The sequence below is a fragment of the Micromys minutus genome, assembly GCF_963924665.1.
Source record: "Micromys minutus genome assembly, chromosome: 2".
NCBI lineage: Eukaryota > Metazoa > Chordata > Mammalia > Rodentia > Muridae > Micromys > Micromys minutus.
In genome coordinates, this window is record NC_137971.1 from 5093203 (window position 1) to 5114420 (window position 21218).

At 47.9% G+C, this 21218-nt stretch overlaps 1 protein-coding gene across 11 annotated transcripts in view; it reads right to left on the reverse strand.

Annotated features, from left to right (window-relative positions):
• The window catches only part of TCF7L2 (transcription factor 7 like 2), a 184621-nt gene that overhangs the window by 154493 nt on the left and 8910 nt on the right, over positions 1-21218 (reverse strand). For 6 of the 11 annotated variants that reach the window (XM_080912287.1, XM_080912278.1, XM_080912285.1 and 3 more), the window contains exon 4: positions 17432-17500. The exons of the other annotated variants lie outside the window; for them this stretch is intronic. In XM_080912287.1, coding sequence (XP_080768413.1) covers positions 17432-17500 — 69 coding nt within the window. The remainder of the gene's footprint in view (positions 1-17431; positions 17501-21218) is intronic. 11 annotated transcript variants of the gene reach the window in all.

The window sequence follows — 21218 nt, forward strand, 5'->3', positions numbered from 1 at the left end:
TTGCCCAAGAAAAGGAAGCAGAGGAGGGAGACAGAGCTACCATCTCAGCAAAGTTCTCAAAATGACACTTCCTCAAAACCTTCCAGGGAAGGTATGGAAGCCAGAAAGGGGGGGGGGGGTTGCAGAAAATGCTCTAATACATCATCTTAGACACAGCCTGAGCATTTGTCCAACCAAGTACCGCAAGAACAGTGACTTATAAGTGTGCAGACCGATTATAGCTTTACTTTCAAAAGAGCTTTGATTGATCTTTTTTGATAGACCTGAAATAAATTAAACTAGATTGACTCACTTGAGAATGAACTCTAATCCCTTAGTCAGATCCCGGAGAACTCAAACCAAACCAGCTGTTAATTTAGGCTTTATAAGATAAAGCATGAGAAATCCAAGTTGATGTACCCCAGAGCAAAGCTGACATCATTTCTGTGAGCGATTGGTCCGCTGCTTTCAGGAACTAATCAGTCCTTGGGTGAGTGGGTGCCAAGCCGGTGCTCTCAAAAAAGCAGCTCAGAGAAAGAAGGGAGGAAAGGCGAGAGGAAGGCGGAGCCCACTCCCAGAAGCAATCTCAGATCCAGCCAACGCATTCCCATTTTGTTTGCTGCGAGCCATCCAGCTCCTGATCCACAAACAGCTGAGGGTTCACCAGAGCCCAGGAACCCACAAAACGGACAATGAGCAGCAGCCACACTCTCAATGTTTCTGAAAAGGGTGGGAAGGCAGAATTACCCAGGAAAATACCCCCAATGCTCTCCTAATCCCTCTTCTTTGAAGGTTACACTGGTGCCTTTATCTGTGCTTCGGGGTGCCTTTGATTTGAATATAGGAATTTCAAGGCTTTGTAGTGGCATCGCAGAAGCTGCCCATGGCACTAATGATAGTTAACAAGACAGACAAACGGACAGACGCAAACACACACGTGCACACTTCTTCCACGCTGAACTCCAGACAGCTCACTATCAGACAACCTTCACAACTTTCATCAGTGTTTTCCTGGAGTGACTAATGCCCCCAACCATTAAAGTAGACCTACTGCAGGAGGCATTGTCCTCCTAAGCCCCCCCCCGCCACACACACACACACACACATACACACACACTTAGCCTCAGCCCACAGAGCCCCAACACTGCAAACAGCAAGGTTGAAAGTGTCTTGCTCCTAAACAGTGTTTCATAGAACACTCTGTTTACTGACTATAAGGGGATCAAGAATTGAAATCCAATTTAAGGAATTACGGTGCCTTCAGACTGTTTCCCCTCAACGATGAAACAAGACAGGCATGTTGTTCCTGGAATTAAGCCAGAAGAAACTGATCCTCGTAGTAATACAAGAGAAAAAAAAAAAGGAGATCGATGTATGTGTTTATACATACGTACTGGGGGAGGGGACGGCTCCAGTGGGAGTTAAATTCTTAGAAATAAGTGAATTTGCTTCATTCAATAGAATGAGTCTGAAGTTTAATTCAAAGCCGTGTTTTGAAATCTGTTTATTTGGGCAGAATTCACCCCTGATGGCTTCTGAGAAGCAGAAGAAAGGTGCCCATAAAACATGGAAGAAAAAGACACAGGAAAGTCCACTCCATAGTTCTATCTACTTTGCTAGAGGCAGGAGCCAAGGAACCCAGCTGCTGTAGGACCAGGAGGACAGCATCGCTCCCTGGTGCTGGCCCTGTTCGTGTGCTGTCTCATTTAACCCTAAAAGAACCTATTCTATGGCTGAAGTCATCCTCAGAGCACTGCGCAGTCAGTACATGGCTCTGGTCACATCCCTCCTTTCAATGAAAAAGACTTTCACTTTCATGGTTCTGAGGATCAAACCCAGGTCCTTCCACCCTTAGAACAGGCACCAGTCCAATGAGCTGCACTCCTAGGCCCACACAAAAGCTTTTAAAGCCACAAGAACGTTCTTCTAGTTTCCCAGCGACTCTGCTATTGCACACATCCAATGAAGGCATTTCACAGCTGAGTAAGGGGCAAGACAGAAAATCATCCATCCACAGCCAGGTCATTGGAGGCTCAGCTCCTTGCCTTATCCATAATTAATTCTGCCACCATTATACACAAAATGAGGCTCTCCCCAGAGGAAAATACCTGGTCTCACCAAGTGCTGCCTAGGGAAATAGGTCAGTGTTGGTGTTAATTGGAGGTGAAGAGGCTGGATATCAGTTATAATAAATTAAGATATTTCAGATAGCAAATCACAGCTCCTGTTGCCAACTCTGCCATCTGAGCTACCGGGCGCAGCACGAGAAAATGGGAGCTACGTCCATAGTCTAAGATCACTGGCAGCCAGAAAGATATGGCCAGTGCCAGAAATAAATCAGTAAAAATAAACCAAAACACAAAAGCTTTCATTGGCAAGGCATGGACAAACAAGTTTACCACCATCATCATCATCATCATCATCATTATTATTGATCTTGGGGAGGCTTGGGAAGGATAACCACACTTACCTACTTTTATATACACACACACACACACACACACACACACACACACACACACACACACACCAAGAAGAAATTGTGAATAGAAAATCCAAAGAGAGCCCCAAAAAGATGATTCAGCAGGTAATGGCACTTCCTTCCAAGCCTGACAAACTTAATTCTACATTCTTGTAGAAGAGACTCGTGTAGAAGGAGGGAACCAACTCCTTCAGCTGACCTCTGGCCTCTGAGCACACCAATGGCATACGTGTGTTCATATGCAAGGAAGCATGCAAATGCACGCACAATACATGCCATTAAAAGAAACGAAACCCAACTGACTAGGAAAGTCTTCTGGTTCCTCCGTGTCTCACCCTCCTCTTTTCCAACGAGCCTCTGAAGACTTAAAGAAAGCAACAAACACCCACAGCTCCTAAGGCACTGGCTTTAACACCACCATTCTGCAAATGAAGAGGCTTTAGCCTTAAAACCAGGAGATGGTAAAGAAGCAATGGCTGCTTTCAAGTCATTGGGGAGAATCGATGTCGTTTCTCGAAGCCCTGGTGACATAAATCATCCTGGGCAAAGTCCTTTCTTTACCACTGTCTAAGTGTGAACTGACCCGAGTTGGCTGGTCACTGATGGATTTCTCACTCAGACAAAACCGAAAGAAAGTTCCAGCAAACTGGCCACAAAGGTGTCAGCACCTCATCCCATAGTGCCAAACTTCCCAGATCTTGTATCCCTGGGAACCAATGCATGGGAGAGGAGGGGGAAGAGGAGGGGGAAGAGGAGGGGGAAGAGGAGGGGGAAGAGGAGGGGGAAGAGGAGGGGGAAGAGGAAGGGGAAGAGGAGGGGGAAGAGGAGGGGGAAGAGGAGGGGGAAGAGGAGGGGGAAGAGGAGGGGGAAGAGGAGGGGGAAGAGGAGGGGGAAGAGGAGGAGGAAGAGGAGAAGGGAGCTTTTACACGCTCATTAAGATTCAGACAAACAAGAACCTGAGCAGGACAGTTGTAGAAAAATCCCTCCTAAAGAAACAGATGTGCGATTAAGTTCACAAGCCTTGAGCTAGAAGTCTGCTTTCAAGAGCCAGAGGTAAATGCTTCTACATTTATATTTTGAACAAAGACCTGAGCAAGAACAATGTATCCAGAGAAGGGATACCACAAGCAGAAGGCACAGACTCCTGTCCTGCACTCAACAATTTCATGCCCTTCAGAAGCTGAATGACTCTGAGGCCAGTCCCCCTGCATTGTGGAGGACAGTCTCTTGCACCGTGACTCTTCTCTTCTGTTCAGAAAGTGAACTCTACCACACTCACCCGTAAGTGAGTGGTACAGCCTTCCACATTCCTCAGGGCACTAGGTTAGACCCTGTGACGGCCTTCCACATTCCTCATGTGTCTAGTGCGCATGAGAAGGGACAGGAAGAAAATGGAGCGAGTCTGACCAGCAGTACATCGTAACTGCGCATGAAACCATGTTGCTTCTACAATAACCAGAAAGCGACAAAATGGGGAATATTGATGTTGCGAGGAAGAAAACGACCCTGTTCCATCAGAAAACTCTGAAATGGAAACTGGTTAATGAGAAAACCATAACGCTGCCAAAAGAAGCAACAGGAAATAGGGAAACACACGGAACAGGGAGCCCATCGCAAAGTGGGCCTGACTGTTCCCAGCACAATCTTCAGACAGGAGACTAAGAGCCCAGGAAGAGAGTCTGGAAACCCTAGAGGGAGAAGCCTGGGACACAAGAGGGATCTGCCAAGACCACATCCATCCTCAAAGCCCACTGCCCTGAGTAACAGTTCAGAGCAGTCTCCTGATCACCGCCCCCTCCAGCTCCACAGCATCCAGAGTCATGACTCTCAAGCAACCGTGAGGTGACTGGAAACCACAAACCAGAAGTCAGACCAAAAGATAAAGAACTCCACCCTCGGGGTAAAGTAGCGATAGCAGACCCACGAGGCCTGGAATCAAAACCATCTCTTCTTTGCATGCGGCCTGTGGTTTTGAGTATGCGCTCTATGCGTCAGATCCTGGGTTTCGGTCACATGTAAGCCACTGCCAGGTTCCTTTAGCCACTGAGCCCAAATTCCAAGCCAGAGGAGGGCAGGAGGCAGCCAACAAGTACAACTTTGTCACTTCAGTAAACAGACTGGGGTGATGAGACCCCCAACTCCATAACAAAAGCAAGTCATTTTATGCCTAAACAATCTTGAAATGACAAGACTGACCAGAAAATTTGACCCAACTGAAACAGAATTTCTTTTTTTTTCCGCTCCCCCAAACTGGGGGTTGGGGGTGAGAGTAGGGAATCCTCCAAGGAAGGAGACCGCCCCATCACAAAACCTCAAGGATGAGGAGTCAAACTGAGCAAGAGCCCTTCACCACAAATGCCTCACACGCTGGGCCATTCTCAGAGTGACATTTGTCATCTGCTTTCACTCACAGCTGTGACAGCAACGACATGTTTTAAGAAAACACAAACCAAAACAGTGTGCACAGGAACTACTGGCGATCCGGCAGACTAGCTGTCAGCTTTGGGCCCTTCCCAGACCTTTCTTTAATTTCTCTTCGGAGGGGGAGAAAGTCTCGATGCATTAACTGCTGCTCATGACTGCTGCTTCCTCTGGGGGTTGGGTTTCTCTATGGAGAAGCTTGTTCTACTCCAGGAATCAGGAAGGAATAAATGCTGCCTGGCTCCAGAGCGAAAACGGGGCAATTACAGAGCAGGAGGAAGGACTCGGGGAGGTTTGCTTTTGATTCGGAGGATAAGAATCAAGTTCACGGCTCGGTGACTCGTAGAACAATCCTGAATTGAGTTGTGTACATTTCATAAATCAATAAAGCCCTATGTGGGCTTCCCTGGTTACTACTCCTCTCCTAGGCCTTCCTTGATAGGTATTTATATCTTGGGAGCTAATCAGAAGGACAAAGGTTCCTCTCTATATGTGGCTGAAAGATTTCAGCTTGGCTTTGACACAGAAAGCAGGAAGTTAGCCAGGAAAGGGGGAGGAGAGAAGACACCCTGAGGCAACTTCACTGACCCTACTGGGTCTCCAGAAAGGTGTAACACACTCTCCTGCCCAGCTCACATCTGTAGCCCACCTTCAAAAATATAAACCTGCCAATCACTTCCATAGCCAGAGTAGGGCCCCAAGTAAGAGAATGGAAAAAGCAGGCTGCTGGTTCTAGTATAGACAGACACCTTCAAACTGGGGTGTGTGTCACGCACACTATGCCCACAGAATTGGGTCCTCCGGTTCTGGGCTGTTTGGAGGTCTGCCATGGGGCATAGCTAATGGGGGTGGCGAATGAATATATTGAGAGCTTTTTGGAGAAGTGGGTAGTCTAAATTTTGCTAAATATTCTACCTACCATCTTGTGGTAACTAGACTGGGGTTCACATTCTCAGAATTCAGGGTTAAGATGCTACCACAAGGTTTTAATTCTTTTCTTATCAAACAGTTGCTGACTGTTGAAACTTGGAAAAAGCAAGAAAGGAAATTTCTACCCGATATGCCTCTGGACAAAAGCTCTGTAAGGAACAAGCCAATCGTACACCATGCACCATAAGGGAGACCATCCCCCAAGGACAGGACCATCCTCCATTCACGCCACTGGAATTATGGGAACAGCAGGTCTGAGTCAAGCACTCCTAAGGACCCACTGTCCAAGTAGGCTGAGTTTTCCTTTGCAGCTTGCAAGTCCAATCCAATCCAAAAGGAAAAAAGGAAACCCCCAAAACAAAAGGAAAAAGGGAAGTAAGCCCCTCCCATTAGTGAGGCTATCAGACTTCATCACTCCTTCCAAAATATAAAGAGACTGCAGGCTTCCAATGACACGCTGGAAAGCCAATGCTACAGAGCAATAAAAACCAAAACCCAGGGAGTATGCTTAATCTATGATATATACTTCCATAAGACCTGTGGAAGCAGGGAGGGTGAGATGGCTCAGCAGGTAATGGCATCCGCCACCAAAGCTGACCACCTCAGTTGGATTCTATAACCCACCCAGTGCCCAGAGAGAATGGACTCAAACATGCTGTCCTCTGACCTACATACGTGTCCTGGTGTGTGTGCCAGTCAGCACATACACATGCATGCACACGGGTTAAATAAGATGTTACTACAATTATTAAAGGAAAACTTAACAGTGCGACTTCAGAAGAACAGAATGTAAATCAAATCCATCCACCGTCACACAATTAAACAAATACCTGAGTCAGCCAAGCCAGGGGAGACCGCAGAGTAGAAACCACCACAAAGGCCCTTCGTCTGTGTCCTCAGGAGCTCGGGTGTCTAGCTGAGAGAGCCCCTCCCTTGGTTCAGAGCTTTCATTTCCATAATTAGTAAAGTGCCTACCATGTATAAAGCACCTACCATGTGTAAAGCAACATCATCCAACAACTGTTCAAATCATGCTATTCAAAATAGCTGTTAAATAGGCAAGACTTTTAAAATGTGTTCAAATATTCATCATACACGTTTCTCAGAACATAAGGCCCGTTTAACTTTCCAACAGAGAATTAAATATCCTGCCATGTATAAAATAATCTCACTTTCTCCTGACATGATCTCTCTCTCTCTCTCTCTCTCTCTCTCTCTCTCTCTCTCTCTCTCTCTCTCTTGGTCTGTCAGTGACTTGGCATTCAGGAAAAGCAGATCCCTTTTCTGCTTCGTATATTTTTCCTTATTGGTTCATCTACACAACGCCATTCCCCTGGGCCCTGAGTACATCTTTTTGTCATTCTGGTTTTCCCCGCCATTAGTGTAGGCCGACACGCAGCTGCCTCACAAGAGTGGCCGCAGCCCGGCACATCACATTTTGCCCACGGTCACCCCTTTGACGAATGTTCACCAATGCTCATACATCATCCCCAAATTGGTCCAAATGAATTAAACACAGCTCTGCTTAACATTACGAGATTTAAATGGATTTTCTCTCTACAGGTCTGCCCCATAATTGGGTTTATCCATCTTGTTGAAGTACAGTTTACACTTGCTAACATCACGCCAATTCAAGCTACATTTTCTGCTCCAGTGACAGGAGCAAGGCAGATTTGTCATCGGATCATAACAGGTAATTCAAACAACAATTAGTTTGATGACGGTCCGTATGTCAATGTCTGCTCCCCGCAGCCTGACTCACGCCCCATGCTCTCCGCTCCTCAAGATGAATTGTCCTGGCGATTCTTCAATTTCAATCATCAACAATGCTTACGGGATCAACCGAGAAACTATTGACACAGGGCTGTCTTCCCTGCAGGGCAGTGGGAAGTCTCCTAGTACCCCTCGGAGAGTAAACCACCCCCGGACATCCATTTCCAAGTCTTGGACATTGCCCAGCTTTCTACCCAGGTCATCTATTTGCTCTGGGGCTCCATCTTAACCTCAAAAATTCAGAAATGCGCTGAGTGTGAGAGTAGAAGGGACTAGGTTATGTGGCTTACGCACCCACAAGCAGTAAAGCCCTCTGAGAAAATGACCGGCAGCTGTCAAAGCCTTAAAAAGTGTCATGACCCACAGATGTGAGTACTTGTCATCTTAACACTCAGTAGTTAACACTAGCGCCTCCTGTCCACCTACAAGGGCTCTGACCAGGAGCATTCGAATAGGGGCAAAACATGATCCCAGCCCTTAGGGACACCCTACATTGTCACAGAGTTGAGGCAGAACGTTTATGTGGCATAAGACCAGTGTAAACAGCAATGAACAGGACTCATAAATCTATGTTCCCCATCCCGGATAGCCAAGGCTATCAAATCCATCATACGTGAGGGGCCTGAAAGCAAACACAATACACACTGCATGTCAGGATGAGCCGAACTCCAGACCTGCAAACACGGGCCTTGTGGGTGTCAGTGGCAAAGACGGCAGCGAGCCTTCAGCACGTACCCTTCTGAGCACCGCTGCACTGCCCAGCCCATGCCAAACACTGCCCCTTTCAGCTCTCAGCCACCCCAGGAAACCACCTCAGGAGCCACCATTACCCCATTTCACAGAGTGGGAAGCTTGGCACACCAGAGACTCAACCCCAGGCTATCTGTGACACACACCCTCACAGTCCCCACCTAGCCTCCTGTCCTTTTAAAATGCAATAGCAGCAGGGGTGTGGCTATGACCGCATCAGTGGGAAGACATACACTTTCCCAACCAGAGGTGACTCTGACCCCCGAGGAACACCAAGTCCTTTCTGGGAGTACTTTTAGTTGCCACGTTGCTGCTGAGCGGGTGGGCAGAGATGGTAATACAGATAGTTTCCTCTGCCACTTGGGCAAAATCTCACCGGCCCTAAGGCCAACAGATTCTGTGCTAAGCCACCCCACCCTACCTGTCAATCACCCCACCTCCATCCAATAGCAAAGGCAGGGATGTTTGCAGCCCAGCCCCCTGCCTGGTTGGAAACTGGTGTAAGCAATGCTTTTCTAAAGGCATGCTTCAAAACCAAGGTTTTTGTGAGGATGCTTCAAAGAGCCCACACACCTTTGATTCTAATGTTTCTTTCTATAATAAGTTACACAGTGCATGTAGCTGCTTTGAAACTTTCTTTTGCAATCTGATTATGCACTAAATTTACTGCCAGGCCATGGTTGGCATAGGACCACCCCTCCGGGAGAACTCTGCTGCCAGCAGGGCGAGCCAGCCAAAGGGGGAGGGGGCAGTATCTGCTTGATTAGGACTTGATACCAGCTGTCCCAACCAAACTCCAGAAACAAAGTGCCAGGCTTGATAAGGCTGTAAATACCAGCTCTAACCCATTTAGAAAGTTCGGTGCTCAGCTAAACAGCACCCATAGTTGTCAAGAACTTCATTTTTAAGACGTAAATATCATAAGACGGAACTTATAAACTCTCTCTCTCGTGCTGAAAAACCATAACCAGCTGGCTGCCACAGACCAGGCCTCCATATGCACCCACTGTGGCCCACACAGTGGGGACACTGGGGCAGCTGTCTGAACACTAGTTTTCACCTTTTGATCCGGACCTAGAACTGTGCCTGCATCTAATCCATCTTCTCAATACCAGTACAAGCTGCCCCCTCAATGCTGCACGACGGAGTGGACCAAGAATGTGCGGGGGGGGGGGGGGGGGGCGTGACGCAGATGGAGCGACCGGGGCGAGAGCCGTGGGGCCATAAAGTGTAGCGAGGCCAGCAGATTTCATCCGGCCAGTGTAGGGCAGCTGCCGTTGACTTAAGAGTCAAGATTCTCACATGCACTTAAAAAGACAGGTGTAGGAGCTGGGGAAAGAGTTCAGCGGTCGAGAGCATTTGGAGCTCTTGGAGAGGACCTAGGTTCGATTCCCAGCACCCACATTGTGCCTCACACCATTCATACGGCGGTTTCACCGTACGGCAGTATCACTTTACGGCAGTTTCACCGTACGGCAGTATCACCTTACGGCCGTTTCAGGAATCCAATGCCCTCTCCAGAGCTCCATGGAAACCAGGTGCACACGTGATGCGTATAATCTAACACTAAAACAAACCTGTACTGCACCCCTCAATTCTCACCTTGCCCCGCTCCCATTGAGGTGTAGAACCCTGGAAAAGTGAAAGCTGTCTGCTTCTCTGTGTCGCCCACTCACGGGCTATCCACACGGACTCTTCCTTTGCTCTGTTCCAAGAGTCAAGTTTGGCTAGTTTGAAATGCAGGTGCCCTGCCCCAGCGCCTCTGCTCCAGGACTCCCGTTCCCTGCCCATGGTGCCACAACACATCTCTTCTCACGGTCCTAACCTAGGCTCCCTGTCCACAGGGCACTCTGAAAACAGACAGGGCCATCTGCAGAACTCTGAATGCAGACAGTTTCTTTTCTCCAGGTAGGACAAGTCAAGTTGCAAGAATCAAACTAGCCCTCTGTACCACTAAAAAGAAAAGAGGAAGGAGCTTGGTACAACTGTCCACCACCACCCTTCAGGAGCTACAGTAGACTCCAGGATGTAAGGCCAGAAAGCCTCAAGTATGTTTCACTGAAGTCACCTGGAAGCCATTATTAAACCGATGCTAGACCTGACACCCAAAGGCTGCTAATCCAGGTGTCCGGGCCCTGTTCTCGCACTTCCGGGGTACCTGTGATGTGAGGCCAGAGTTGGGAACCACCTCCTTGGACCCATGGCTCTCCACTGACCCAAACAAGGGCACCGGATTCACTCAGTAACATGGTGAAATTACAAAGGCAGGCGCCCGTCCCAGACATACAGAGCATGAGCCTGGGACAGGATCCCAGGTCTCAAGCTCTGAGATGTTCCCAGGAGATAGTGGCTCAGATTCAGGACACACTAAGAACAGCAGTCTCCAATGAAGAGCGCCCAGGACGTGCACGCAGCAGAGGTCCCATGGGCCCTCTGTACAGTCCAGGAAACTGGGTGGTAGCCACGGGCTTTAAAAACAGGTAGGCCCTCTGTTTAGCCTTCCAGTACTAGGAATCTAACCCGAGGCCTCAGGCGTGCACTCACCACTCAGCCACATCCTTACCCTTGAGCTCGGCTTTAACAGCCAGCTTAGCGTGAAACTATGTCAGCAGCACTCCAATCACGCTAGCCTGGGTTTGAATCCTAACTGACCCCGGGGAAAAATAACACATCAGGTGTCTGCTTCCTCACCTACAAAATGGGGTATCGGAGATACTGACTGGAACTCTGCCGCCCAGCCCTGCCCCCCCCCCCCCATTGCAGAGAGATCAATGAATAACCCAGAGAAAGCACTTAACCCTTGACCCAGTGCACCAGAACTAAATACGCACAAGCTATTATTATCAACTATTGCTGTTGTTGCCTCTGACCCCCACAGCAACCGCCATCTTGTCCCAGTTACCCTCTCAGAACTAAATGCCCTCTTCACAGAAGCCAGGGAGGCCAAGGCCTTGGCAGAAGCTCACTGAAATGGAAGTCTGTTCTCACCCATAGGAGAAAACAATATCACATGAGAAGACCTGAAGCCTTCAGTTAACACTGGGCACCTGAAAACAACAGAGCTTCCAATAAATAATCAATGGGTTGATTTCAGAAGAATCTAAGGCAGCCTCTCAACCTTTGGCTCTTGAAAGAAACAAAATGTGATTAGAGATGGAACTGCAGACACAGAGACAGGCCTGGTTCAAGCCCGTAAACCACAAGTAACAATGATCCTGAAGGCAACAGCTCTTGCACTGAGCAGAAAATCTAGCCACTAGAACGGTGGTTCTCCACCTATGGGTCTCGACCCTTCCTTCATAGGGGTCACCTAAGACCACCAGAAAACAGATATTTACATTAGGATTCATAACAATAGCAAATTTAGTTATAAGGTAGCAACAAGAATAATTTTATGGTTGGGAGTCAGCACAACATAAGGAACTGAATCAAAGGGTCGCAGAGTTAGGAAGGTTGAGAACCACTAGTTAGAGTAAGGTGTGGTGCTTAGAAACCAGTGTCTGCAATGGTATTTGTCACCAGCATGACAGAGTTCCATTCCCCAGGGCTACACACACAGACACACACACACACACACAGACACATCCACAGAGGCATAGGCACACACACTCATAGACACATACATAGACACACTCATAGACATACACACAAACATAGACACACACACACCAAAACACACACCGAATCAATGTAAAAACAAAACAAACAAACAAAAAAGCAGAAAAAATTTAACAGTGTCTGAAACACCACAGAAAGCAGCCGACCAAGAGCAAGGGGCATTTGTCTGTTTTACTCACAGATACCTTTCCAGTGAATGAAACTCCTAAGTGGGAGAGCTACTACCCACTGCTTCAGGCTGTCAAGTGAGAACGCCTCCCCAGCCCACTTGCACACAAGCACACCGGCTCTACCTCCATTCCTCTGTGGAGAGTGACCTCGAACTCTCACATCCAAGCAGGCAGTTTCCGAGTACCGAGGCCAGGCACAGTATGCATGCCGTGCCCTCAGCAGCACCAGGAGCTTAGGCTAGCCTGAGCTACATGGCACGCTGTCTTAAGATTTATTTATTTATTATTATTATTTATGATAATAATAATAGTTTGAAGCTCAAATGAACTAATTTCTGGGAACTTTTCCACTTACTCCAACTCTGCACATCCATAGGAGATGAAAGGCGGGGCAAGAGAATGGGGAAGAAGGCAGGTTAAGGGAAACAGAGGCCAATCTCAGAACCACAAGAGGAAAACCAGGACCCCGCACCCCCATTCCTTTGCACTCAATTCTGAACAAACCTTCCTGTAGTAACCTCTAGCCATCCTCATCCAGAGGGCAGAATGAGGGGCTCCAGCCCTGGCACCTCACACGTCTGTGGGTCAGGAGACCCTGTTCACACCCAGGATAAAGAGTCAAAGCGGGCAAGGTTTCCATCCTAAAGGTAACCAAGTCCCAGAAGGAGGTGCCAGGGGCCCCACTGAGCCCCAGTAGACGAGGTATAGGATCAAGCGCTTTGGAGAGCTCACATAAGATCTTGCAAGCTTAAGAACGAGAGGGAAAGCAAAGCTCATTGCAAAGTCTCCACTGCTCAGCTGTGCAAACAAAAGTCCATTTCTCCTGGATGCTCTCCGAGTTGTCTATGGCCACACACACAAGCGTGCACACTTGTGTGTGTGTGTGTGTGTGTGTGTGTGTAACCACTTCACATCTCCAGAGAAAAACAACCACAAAAGGTCTACACAGTTTGTTTTGGTTGCATGTAGAGCTTTTTCCCCTAAATCACATCTGACTTCGTGTTAAAACATCAACCTTTGGCCAAAATACTCTTAAAACAAAGCTTAATTGGTTTTCAAGTAGCTCTTCAGAGGTCCTAGGGAAACATCCTCTGTAGGTCTCGGCCTTGGTTACAGAGCTGCTCTAAGAGGCTGCAGTAATGACCCGGGTAGGAATGTTGGAAGAGGTCCCCTCAAGCTACAGAGATGCCTAACTGTGTGCACAACCACCTGCAGGCCATCCCCGGGAGGCAGCTCTGCTCTTGCAGTTAGGGTTCATCCTCCTGAGTCAGCATGAGTCTCTTCCTCACCATTTAACAGAGCTGGTGGAGGAATTCCTAAGAGCTAGGAACAGAGGAGGAACTCCAGCATGAGGGAGCAACCCTACAGAGGGAGGAGCTACACGGTAGCATTGGATCTCTACCTCAAACAGGCCACCTACTCTCCACACAACCACCGATTGCTGTGCATTTCAAGGATGACACTCAACATTCCGTGAGCAGACCCCTACCTATTAAAAATGGAAACAAAGCTGCCTGTGCGCCCCTTGACACCCCCAAGTGCATCTACTAGTGTGAGACAGGACGCACAGACACACAACCCTTCAAATGACATATAAAACCCATGAGTCCTGTATTTTAGCTGGAAGCTTGGAAACAACCAAGGATCCAACAACCCAGAGCAATATATACTGCATGACTCCACTTACATAAAGCCAAGAAAAACAAACAAACAAACAAAAACAGGCCAAAGGAATCCACTGTTGGAATTTTAGGTTCAGTCCAGGGAAAAAAAGATGAAGCCACAACACTGGGAAGAGTCTTTGGAGTATTTCATCAGAGATTAGAAAACTTCATCCCAGAGGCCAAATACAGCCAGTGTTTGTATTTATAAATAAAGTTTTATTGAAACACTGCCATGCCTTTTCCTTCACGTTCGTCTCAAGATGCTCTCAAAGTACCATACACACACACATACACACACACACACACACACACACACACACTCAAATGCTTAAAATACACACAAGTCCCAGCTGCCCACTGATGTGAGGCCTCTCAGATGCTCACACATCTGTAGGGTCATCTTCCTCCTTACTAACCACTTGTGGAGTATGTGGCACTTTGGTGACACTTTGAAAAGGCCAGTGGTCTAGAGTACAGCTCAGGGAACAAGCTCAAACTTAGCATACAGGACGGTCTGTGTTCCATCTTTCTCTCTCTCTCTCTCTCTCTCTCTCTCTCTCTCTCTCTCACACACACACACACACACACACACACACACACACATACACACACACACACACACACGTGCGTGTGCTCAGCAACAGAATTAAATAATCTATTATCATTATTAATAATAACCATGTGGTGTATATTTTGTGCCTCTTTGTTTTTTTAGCCCAGGTATAAAGTGTTCTCAGCCAGTCTCTCTGCCCTTGTCTTTTCAGAACCAAAGAGGGCTACGAGACGGGATCAAAAATACAGGAAAATCCCAGCTCCATGACTGATACTAGGGGAGGAGTGGTCCAGAGTCACTCCAAGGCCATTCACACCCATGGTGATGTTGGCGGAGAGCTGCGATGAGAAGGGAGAAGGGGGGTCGGGCGGGAATGGACCTCATGTGATGCTTGGTGTCATACTACCAAGTTATTTTAAGACGGAGCTTAGGAGAGCAGCAAGCTCAGCTCCTGCTGAAATACAGTATTTATTAAGGTTCATCCAGTTTTAAGTTTCCAGGGAAGAAACTGCTGCCCCAACATCACGTTGGATTTCAGCTTTGGATGAGAGAAGGCAGAGAAGGCCAGGTCTGTTTTCTGGGTACCAGGAGGGGCCTCCCTGCCTCTCCAGCCAGGTGTCTGAAATGTCCAGAGAATTCTGAGAACAATTTTATTCTGTCTGGGATGCCTTTTCTTCTTCCCTCTGCTTCTTTTGTTTTGCTTTTGGCCATTTATCCTTTGATGATCACGCTAAAACTACAGCTAGCTGCCACTTGGCTTGGCCTTGTGCTGGTCCAGCAGACACTGAAGGAGAATGGACACTTTTGAAAGCATGCTGCTGCTACTCCAATAAAATGCCCCTCTGTTTGCCCACACGGGCATCAGGCCTTAGCAAATAGAAGCAGAGGAGAACAATACCACCTGTTCATGGAGGGACAGGGATGGTTTCAGTCCTCCAAACAATAAGCTCTGTAATTTACTCCATCTTCCTCCTGAGAAAGGGCTTCACATGGCCTGCACCGTGCCAGGTGGTTTGGAGAAAGACGAACTGCGCCTCCAAACAAGGGACACTTCAGGGCCGGGTGTAAAGATTCAACAGCTGGGCTGGGCTGGTCTTGGGCTGGTCTCCCAGTGACATGGCCCCAGCCAGCCTTTCCACACCAAGATAAGGATCACTGTCCTATTCAGCCTCAACAATTCCCACACCCCAGGTAACAAGACTTCCCAGCCCTCCTGTGCTGGGGTAGGCCTCCAGCCCCCCTGTGCTGGGGTAGGCCTCCAGCCCTCCTGTGCTGGGGCAGGCCTCCAGCCCTCCTGTGCTGGGGCAGGCCTCCAGCCCCCCTGTGCTGGGGCAGGCCTCCAGCCCCCCTGTGCTGGGGTAGGCCTCCAGCCCTCCTGTGCTGGGGCAGGCCTCCAGCCCTCCTGTGCTGGGGCAGGCCTCCTAGGCCTGAGGACACTGATTACCAGCACATTCATCCAGAGCTGGGCTTTGGTCTCATTCTCTAACCAAGCCTTAAGTCCAAACTGTTTTCTAAAAACAAGACTCACTGGGCCTTAAAAGGAAGCAGCTTCCAACAGGAAGTGTGCCAGAAAGAACTGGAGCTTCACGCTCACCACACACCCGTTTTGAAAGTGTCTGAGCACGGAGGAGTAAGAGCCAGGAGATGTGTGCTCACACAAGTGCCAAGCACAGCCTTAACGCAAATAGTTTTAAGCCCAGTTTACTATTGGTCTTGAAATAAAATGAAAATGACTCGGAACCAACCAAATTTTTGAATTTTTGAAAGACCCGCTGACTCATGCGGCTCGCTGAAGGGACAATCCCGTTCACCTGGGCAGATGGCCGCCTCAATAGCAGATCTAAAATGGCAAAGCTAAAAAGACACAGTATGGTGGTGAGAAGCAGAAAGCTCCATTTGACCACACATGTGCACACACTCCCATCTACATACGTGTATCTGCGTGTACCCTGAACACATGTGTACATATATGAATCACACAATCATGTATACTCACAAATGTGTGCCTTTGCCTGCACTCGCCTGTACGTAGGCGCGTCCACACGCACAAACACACCAGCACAAGTAACCCGCAAAGGCTTCCTACCAAAGACCAAACCAATAGCAACTCAAAGGAGCCCACAGCCCACAGCCATGGCTCCCAGAAGCCTCCTTGCCAGGGGTTAACACAGAACAGTCAGATGTGGGGGTACGGCGTGGGACAGCATGAGACACAGCCTCACAGCAAAGCCAGTGCGACAGACAAGCGTGCATTAGTCGTCCTGACTCTGCCATGACTCTCCACTGGCTTCTGTTCAGCCCACATCTATATGAGTCTGTGATTTGTTTAGCCTTTGGTTTTAGAAGAATAAAAGCATTAGGTGCACAGGAAACAGGACATCAGCAGCTGGGCCCTGCTGCTTTGGGTCAAGAGGCCCAAGAGCAATCAACAACCCTCTCCGCTCAGCAAGATGCTGCTCTCCTTGACTCTCACCTGCCCCACACCCTCTCCCGCCTTCCCATTCACAGCTCGTCAACTCTGGTCCACTCTCTACTCAGGGTCCCTCCGTCAGCACAGGGCAGTACCTTCACCAGTCTGCGGTCTGCGTACCCATGAAGCCTGGTCAAGATAGTCTTCAGCAACACAGACTCATCTCTCTTTTCATGTCTTTAAATCACTTTAGGAACATTTCTTCTGTCCTTCTTCACTTCCCACCCTCCCTCAATAATTCAAACCACCAACCACCACCACCACATCTCTATAAGGACAGCACCACCATCATTTGTTATCAGTACCACCATCATCACCACCATCATCATCATCACCACCATCACCACCATCATCATCATCACCACCATCATCATCATCACCACCATCATCATCATCACCACCATCACCACCATCACCATCATCACCACCATCACCACCATCATCATCATCATCACCACCATCACCACCATCATCATCACCATCATCATCATCATCATCATCATCATCATCATCATCATCATCATCATCATCAACATCATCTGGGTGGGTAGGCATAGAATAAAAAGACACAAGAGACCTACACATTGGTCATTCAAGCTTCAGAATCTCTTGGCCTCCTACCTGAATTGCAATCTGGTGTTCAATCGTTTTGTACGCAGAATAATGAGTGCTGCCGGATTGAAAATGGAGCTGTAGGAAGAAACCAAATCAAAGCGTTCTGCTTGTGTCACGGACTACAAGACAACATCTTAAGCAGTTCACGAATAGTAGACAAACCTCCCTAGACTGATCTGCAGCTCTGGCATTTAATCAAGACCTGTGGACCTCCATTATTACAGAGAGGGTGATCACACACATCTGAACTGCTGATTTAGGTTTTTGCTTGCTTGCTGCTTGCTTGCTTGCTTGCTGCTTGCTTGCTGCCTGCTTGCTGCCTGCTTGCTGCTTGCTTGCTTGCTTTGTTTTTTAAAGCACCCATTTAGTAAGCGAAGGGGAGAGGGGCAGGGATGAGAATCAATGACAAGGGAAGCAGAGACCGAAGCCCATAAAGACACAGAGGAAGCCATTGGGTGCTGAGCAGAAGGCTGGAGAAACTTAACAGGGTGCTGCAAAAGTCAACTGTGGGCGACACACAGGCAAGAGTGAAAGCAGAGAGAAGGCTGTGAGAAGCCACTGGCCTGGATCAAGTACAAGCCCCACCCCCTATATCTCTAACAACTGAATCCTGGCTCTCAGATGCCAATCTATTTCTGGGAAAACAAATGTCTCCACGGAATTCAGGGGCCACCCAGTACCTTATGCATTCTTTCACCATGACTAAGCCAGCAGATCCTAAGACATCTCCACAACCCACACTATAGTCATCTACACTTCCCCCTAGAGAGAACCAAGCACTGCTCAACAGTCCCAGGCAGGTGAAGAACCACCCCTCAATAACTCTGCGCTTACTCCTGGAACCAACACTTTCAAATGGGTCTTTCCCTCTACAGCCACACACACCGCTCTTGTGAACAACTCCCACAGGGTTCTCAAATCCTCCTCCTCCCAAAGACTACAACCTTAGGATGCTACTCATTGAGAAACCAAGCTCCAGGGACTAGGACATTTTATAAATGACCTGGAGGGAAGGGGCAGGGACTCAGCATTACCATACACAAATAGACTAGGAAGGGTCAGATAACCAAGAGAAATCTCTGCCTATGCCACCCCAGCAGCAGGTAATTCGGGGTACCGCCCCCAAACACCTGCATGAACATCTACCTTATCCTCTACATCAGCACAAACTATGATCACTACTGCTCCAGAATTAAATTACCAGAGCCCTTCTGAGTTTCAAGTGCCTTTGGGGCTGCAGGCGAGTTTCAAACTCAATTAATGTCATCTTGTTTCCTGCAAAAAAAAGTCGTTCATTGGGGTCTATTTGCTCTTTTGAAAAGGGTAGCACTTCCCATAAACTCTGAGCTAGAATGGAACAGAGTAACAGCACAGTCTAAAGCCACGACCTTTTTTTAGGACACAATGAACTTGAAGAAGCTCACAACAGCCCCCCCCCCACACCTCCTCACCCCCGCCAAAAAAAACTAAAAACTATGTGTGTTTTATGTAACAAAACATGTTCATCAAAATTAAAAGAAGACAAACTAAGGTTGGGCAAAAATAACAATAATCTCTGGAGATGCCAAAGCAAAGAGATACATGCTCTCCCCTGGTACAAGTTAGTGTGGATAAAGTACAGTGCTACTGTCTCCGAGCACCAGGCCCCCACACATCCAAGAAGCCAAAATGATTGGCTGGGGGGAAAAAAGAAGGAGAGAGAGAGAGAGAGAGAGAGAGAGAGAGAGAGAGAGAGAGAGAGAGAGCCGTCTGAACCCTTTGTCCCCCCCACCCCCATTCACCCACCCACCCACCCCAGTCGGGATTTCATTCATTACTGTGACAATTTTCCATCACCTTAAAACAACTTTTGTGTGGTGGACAGATCTTGCGAGTTTGGAATTCCTGGCGAGAGAACAACTCTTGTCCAAGAGGAGGTTCTCTCTCCTCAGCAGAACAGGCAACAGTAACAACTTGGTCCTTCCTTTCAACAGTTTTATTCTCCTCTTTTCCAATTGCCCAATTCAGAGCTTAATGGAAACTTGTCCAAGCCTCCCTTCCCACAAACCCTGCGGAGCCCCAGGCAATCTGTGCTCGGGGTAACCACAGGAATCTTAGATTGTCAATTAAAATTGAATAGACACCTGATAACTGTGGATAGGCCGTGGAAAATAATTTCATTTTAGTCATCGTCTTATGAATAAATTAATGAAACTGTGGCTATGCCAAATGTAATTTTCACTTGTCCAGCCCCGTTCTTAATGCTTGCGTTCATCGCCTTCCCATACAGCACCAAGGAGCCTGCAGTGAATGCTGCAATTAACATGGTGAAGCTGTAAGCACACATGCATATACAGGAGTTTCTAAAGGCACTAGGAGGGAGACCTGAATCAAGGACCAAGTCAGTTTACCTCCAGTTACACATGCCTGCACAGAGAGATTCCTCTGTACACATACACCCAGCCTCACACCATTTTAACACCTCCAAACAATGTATCTGGCAACACAGAAATCCTCTTACTCACTCACAGCCCCCAGCCTGTGCAAAAGGCTCCCTCAGATGCTAAGTAAGATCTCTCCCAGCAACCAACCACTGTGCTGCCGAGACTTTGGAGCCTGCAGGTACCTCCAGCCACAGAAATACCAATTGCTCTTGTTTCTCTTCGGGGGTTTCTACCTCCTTTTCTCTCTAAAACCCCTTTCTGAAACACACACTTTAACAGCTTTTTTTTGCCTTCCCTTTAAAACTCGAAGATGCCTTCTTGTTTACTGTCCGGCTTCCTAAGGATAAAATACAGATGCTCAGGACAAACCTGACAGGACAAACTGAACTGGTCTCCTGTTAGCTTGCCTCTGTCTCCCACCCCCACTAAGAGGACTGAGAAAACAAAACATGCTTAGGCCTGTGTCTTGAAAGGGTGTGGAGAGACAAGAGTCCAGGACAAAATGGCTTATTTCTTCATTTCTGAAATTAAGAAGGAGGTGCTCCATGTTTGATCATTTCGGCACAGGTCACCTGAAAGGCTCCAAGTCACCTCCTCATCACACCGTTGTGGTTTCTTATGCCTAGGACAGTTGCTTCTCCCCTTGGACAGTCAAGGGAGTCAAAAGACTCCAGGATCCTCTGTTCATTTGTTGCCTCCAAGGGAGCCCCACAAAACGACACCTTCCCCTGCTAGGGAAGCAGCCCAGCACCTGTCTTTATTAGAGGACCCAAATAACCAGGTCCCCACTTATCCAGAAAAGTCAGAAAGACTGGGCAGTTTTAGGCATACACTTGCAACACTGAGTAACTGCTTCACTTAGTACCCAATCTCCACTCCTCTGCTTTTATATCTAATCATGACCACAGACTAAATTTGATGCTGCAGATACTGGAAATCAGAGATACCGACAAAAAGAAGAGGAAACAGCCTTTGTGGACCACAGGACTCTTGTGCTCCAAGCCACAAACAAAACAACAGACACCCAATGGGGAGAAGAGTAGCTACTATACCAGCTCAGTTCACTAAAGGGAACGGCATGTGCCTATTATTCAGTCTCATGAATCAGCTGGCTTTCTCATATCTATCTGATTGCACACATATGCGCATGCGCTTGTACACACACACACACACACACACACACACACACACACACACACACACACACACACATCAGTTCCATTTCCTAAGTGGCTTAATTTTCTTGGGTCTTGGTCTGATTTTCTTCTGTCCACTCATTTGAAATCTAACTTCCATATCGCTACAATTCAAGAGAAAACTGTGTTTCTTTCTCCAAGTATGTCTGAAACCTTGTCTTAGGTCCTCATCCT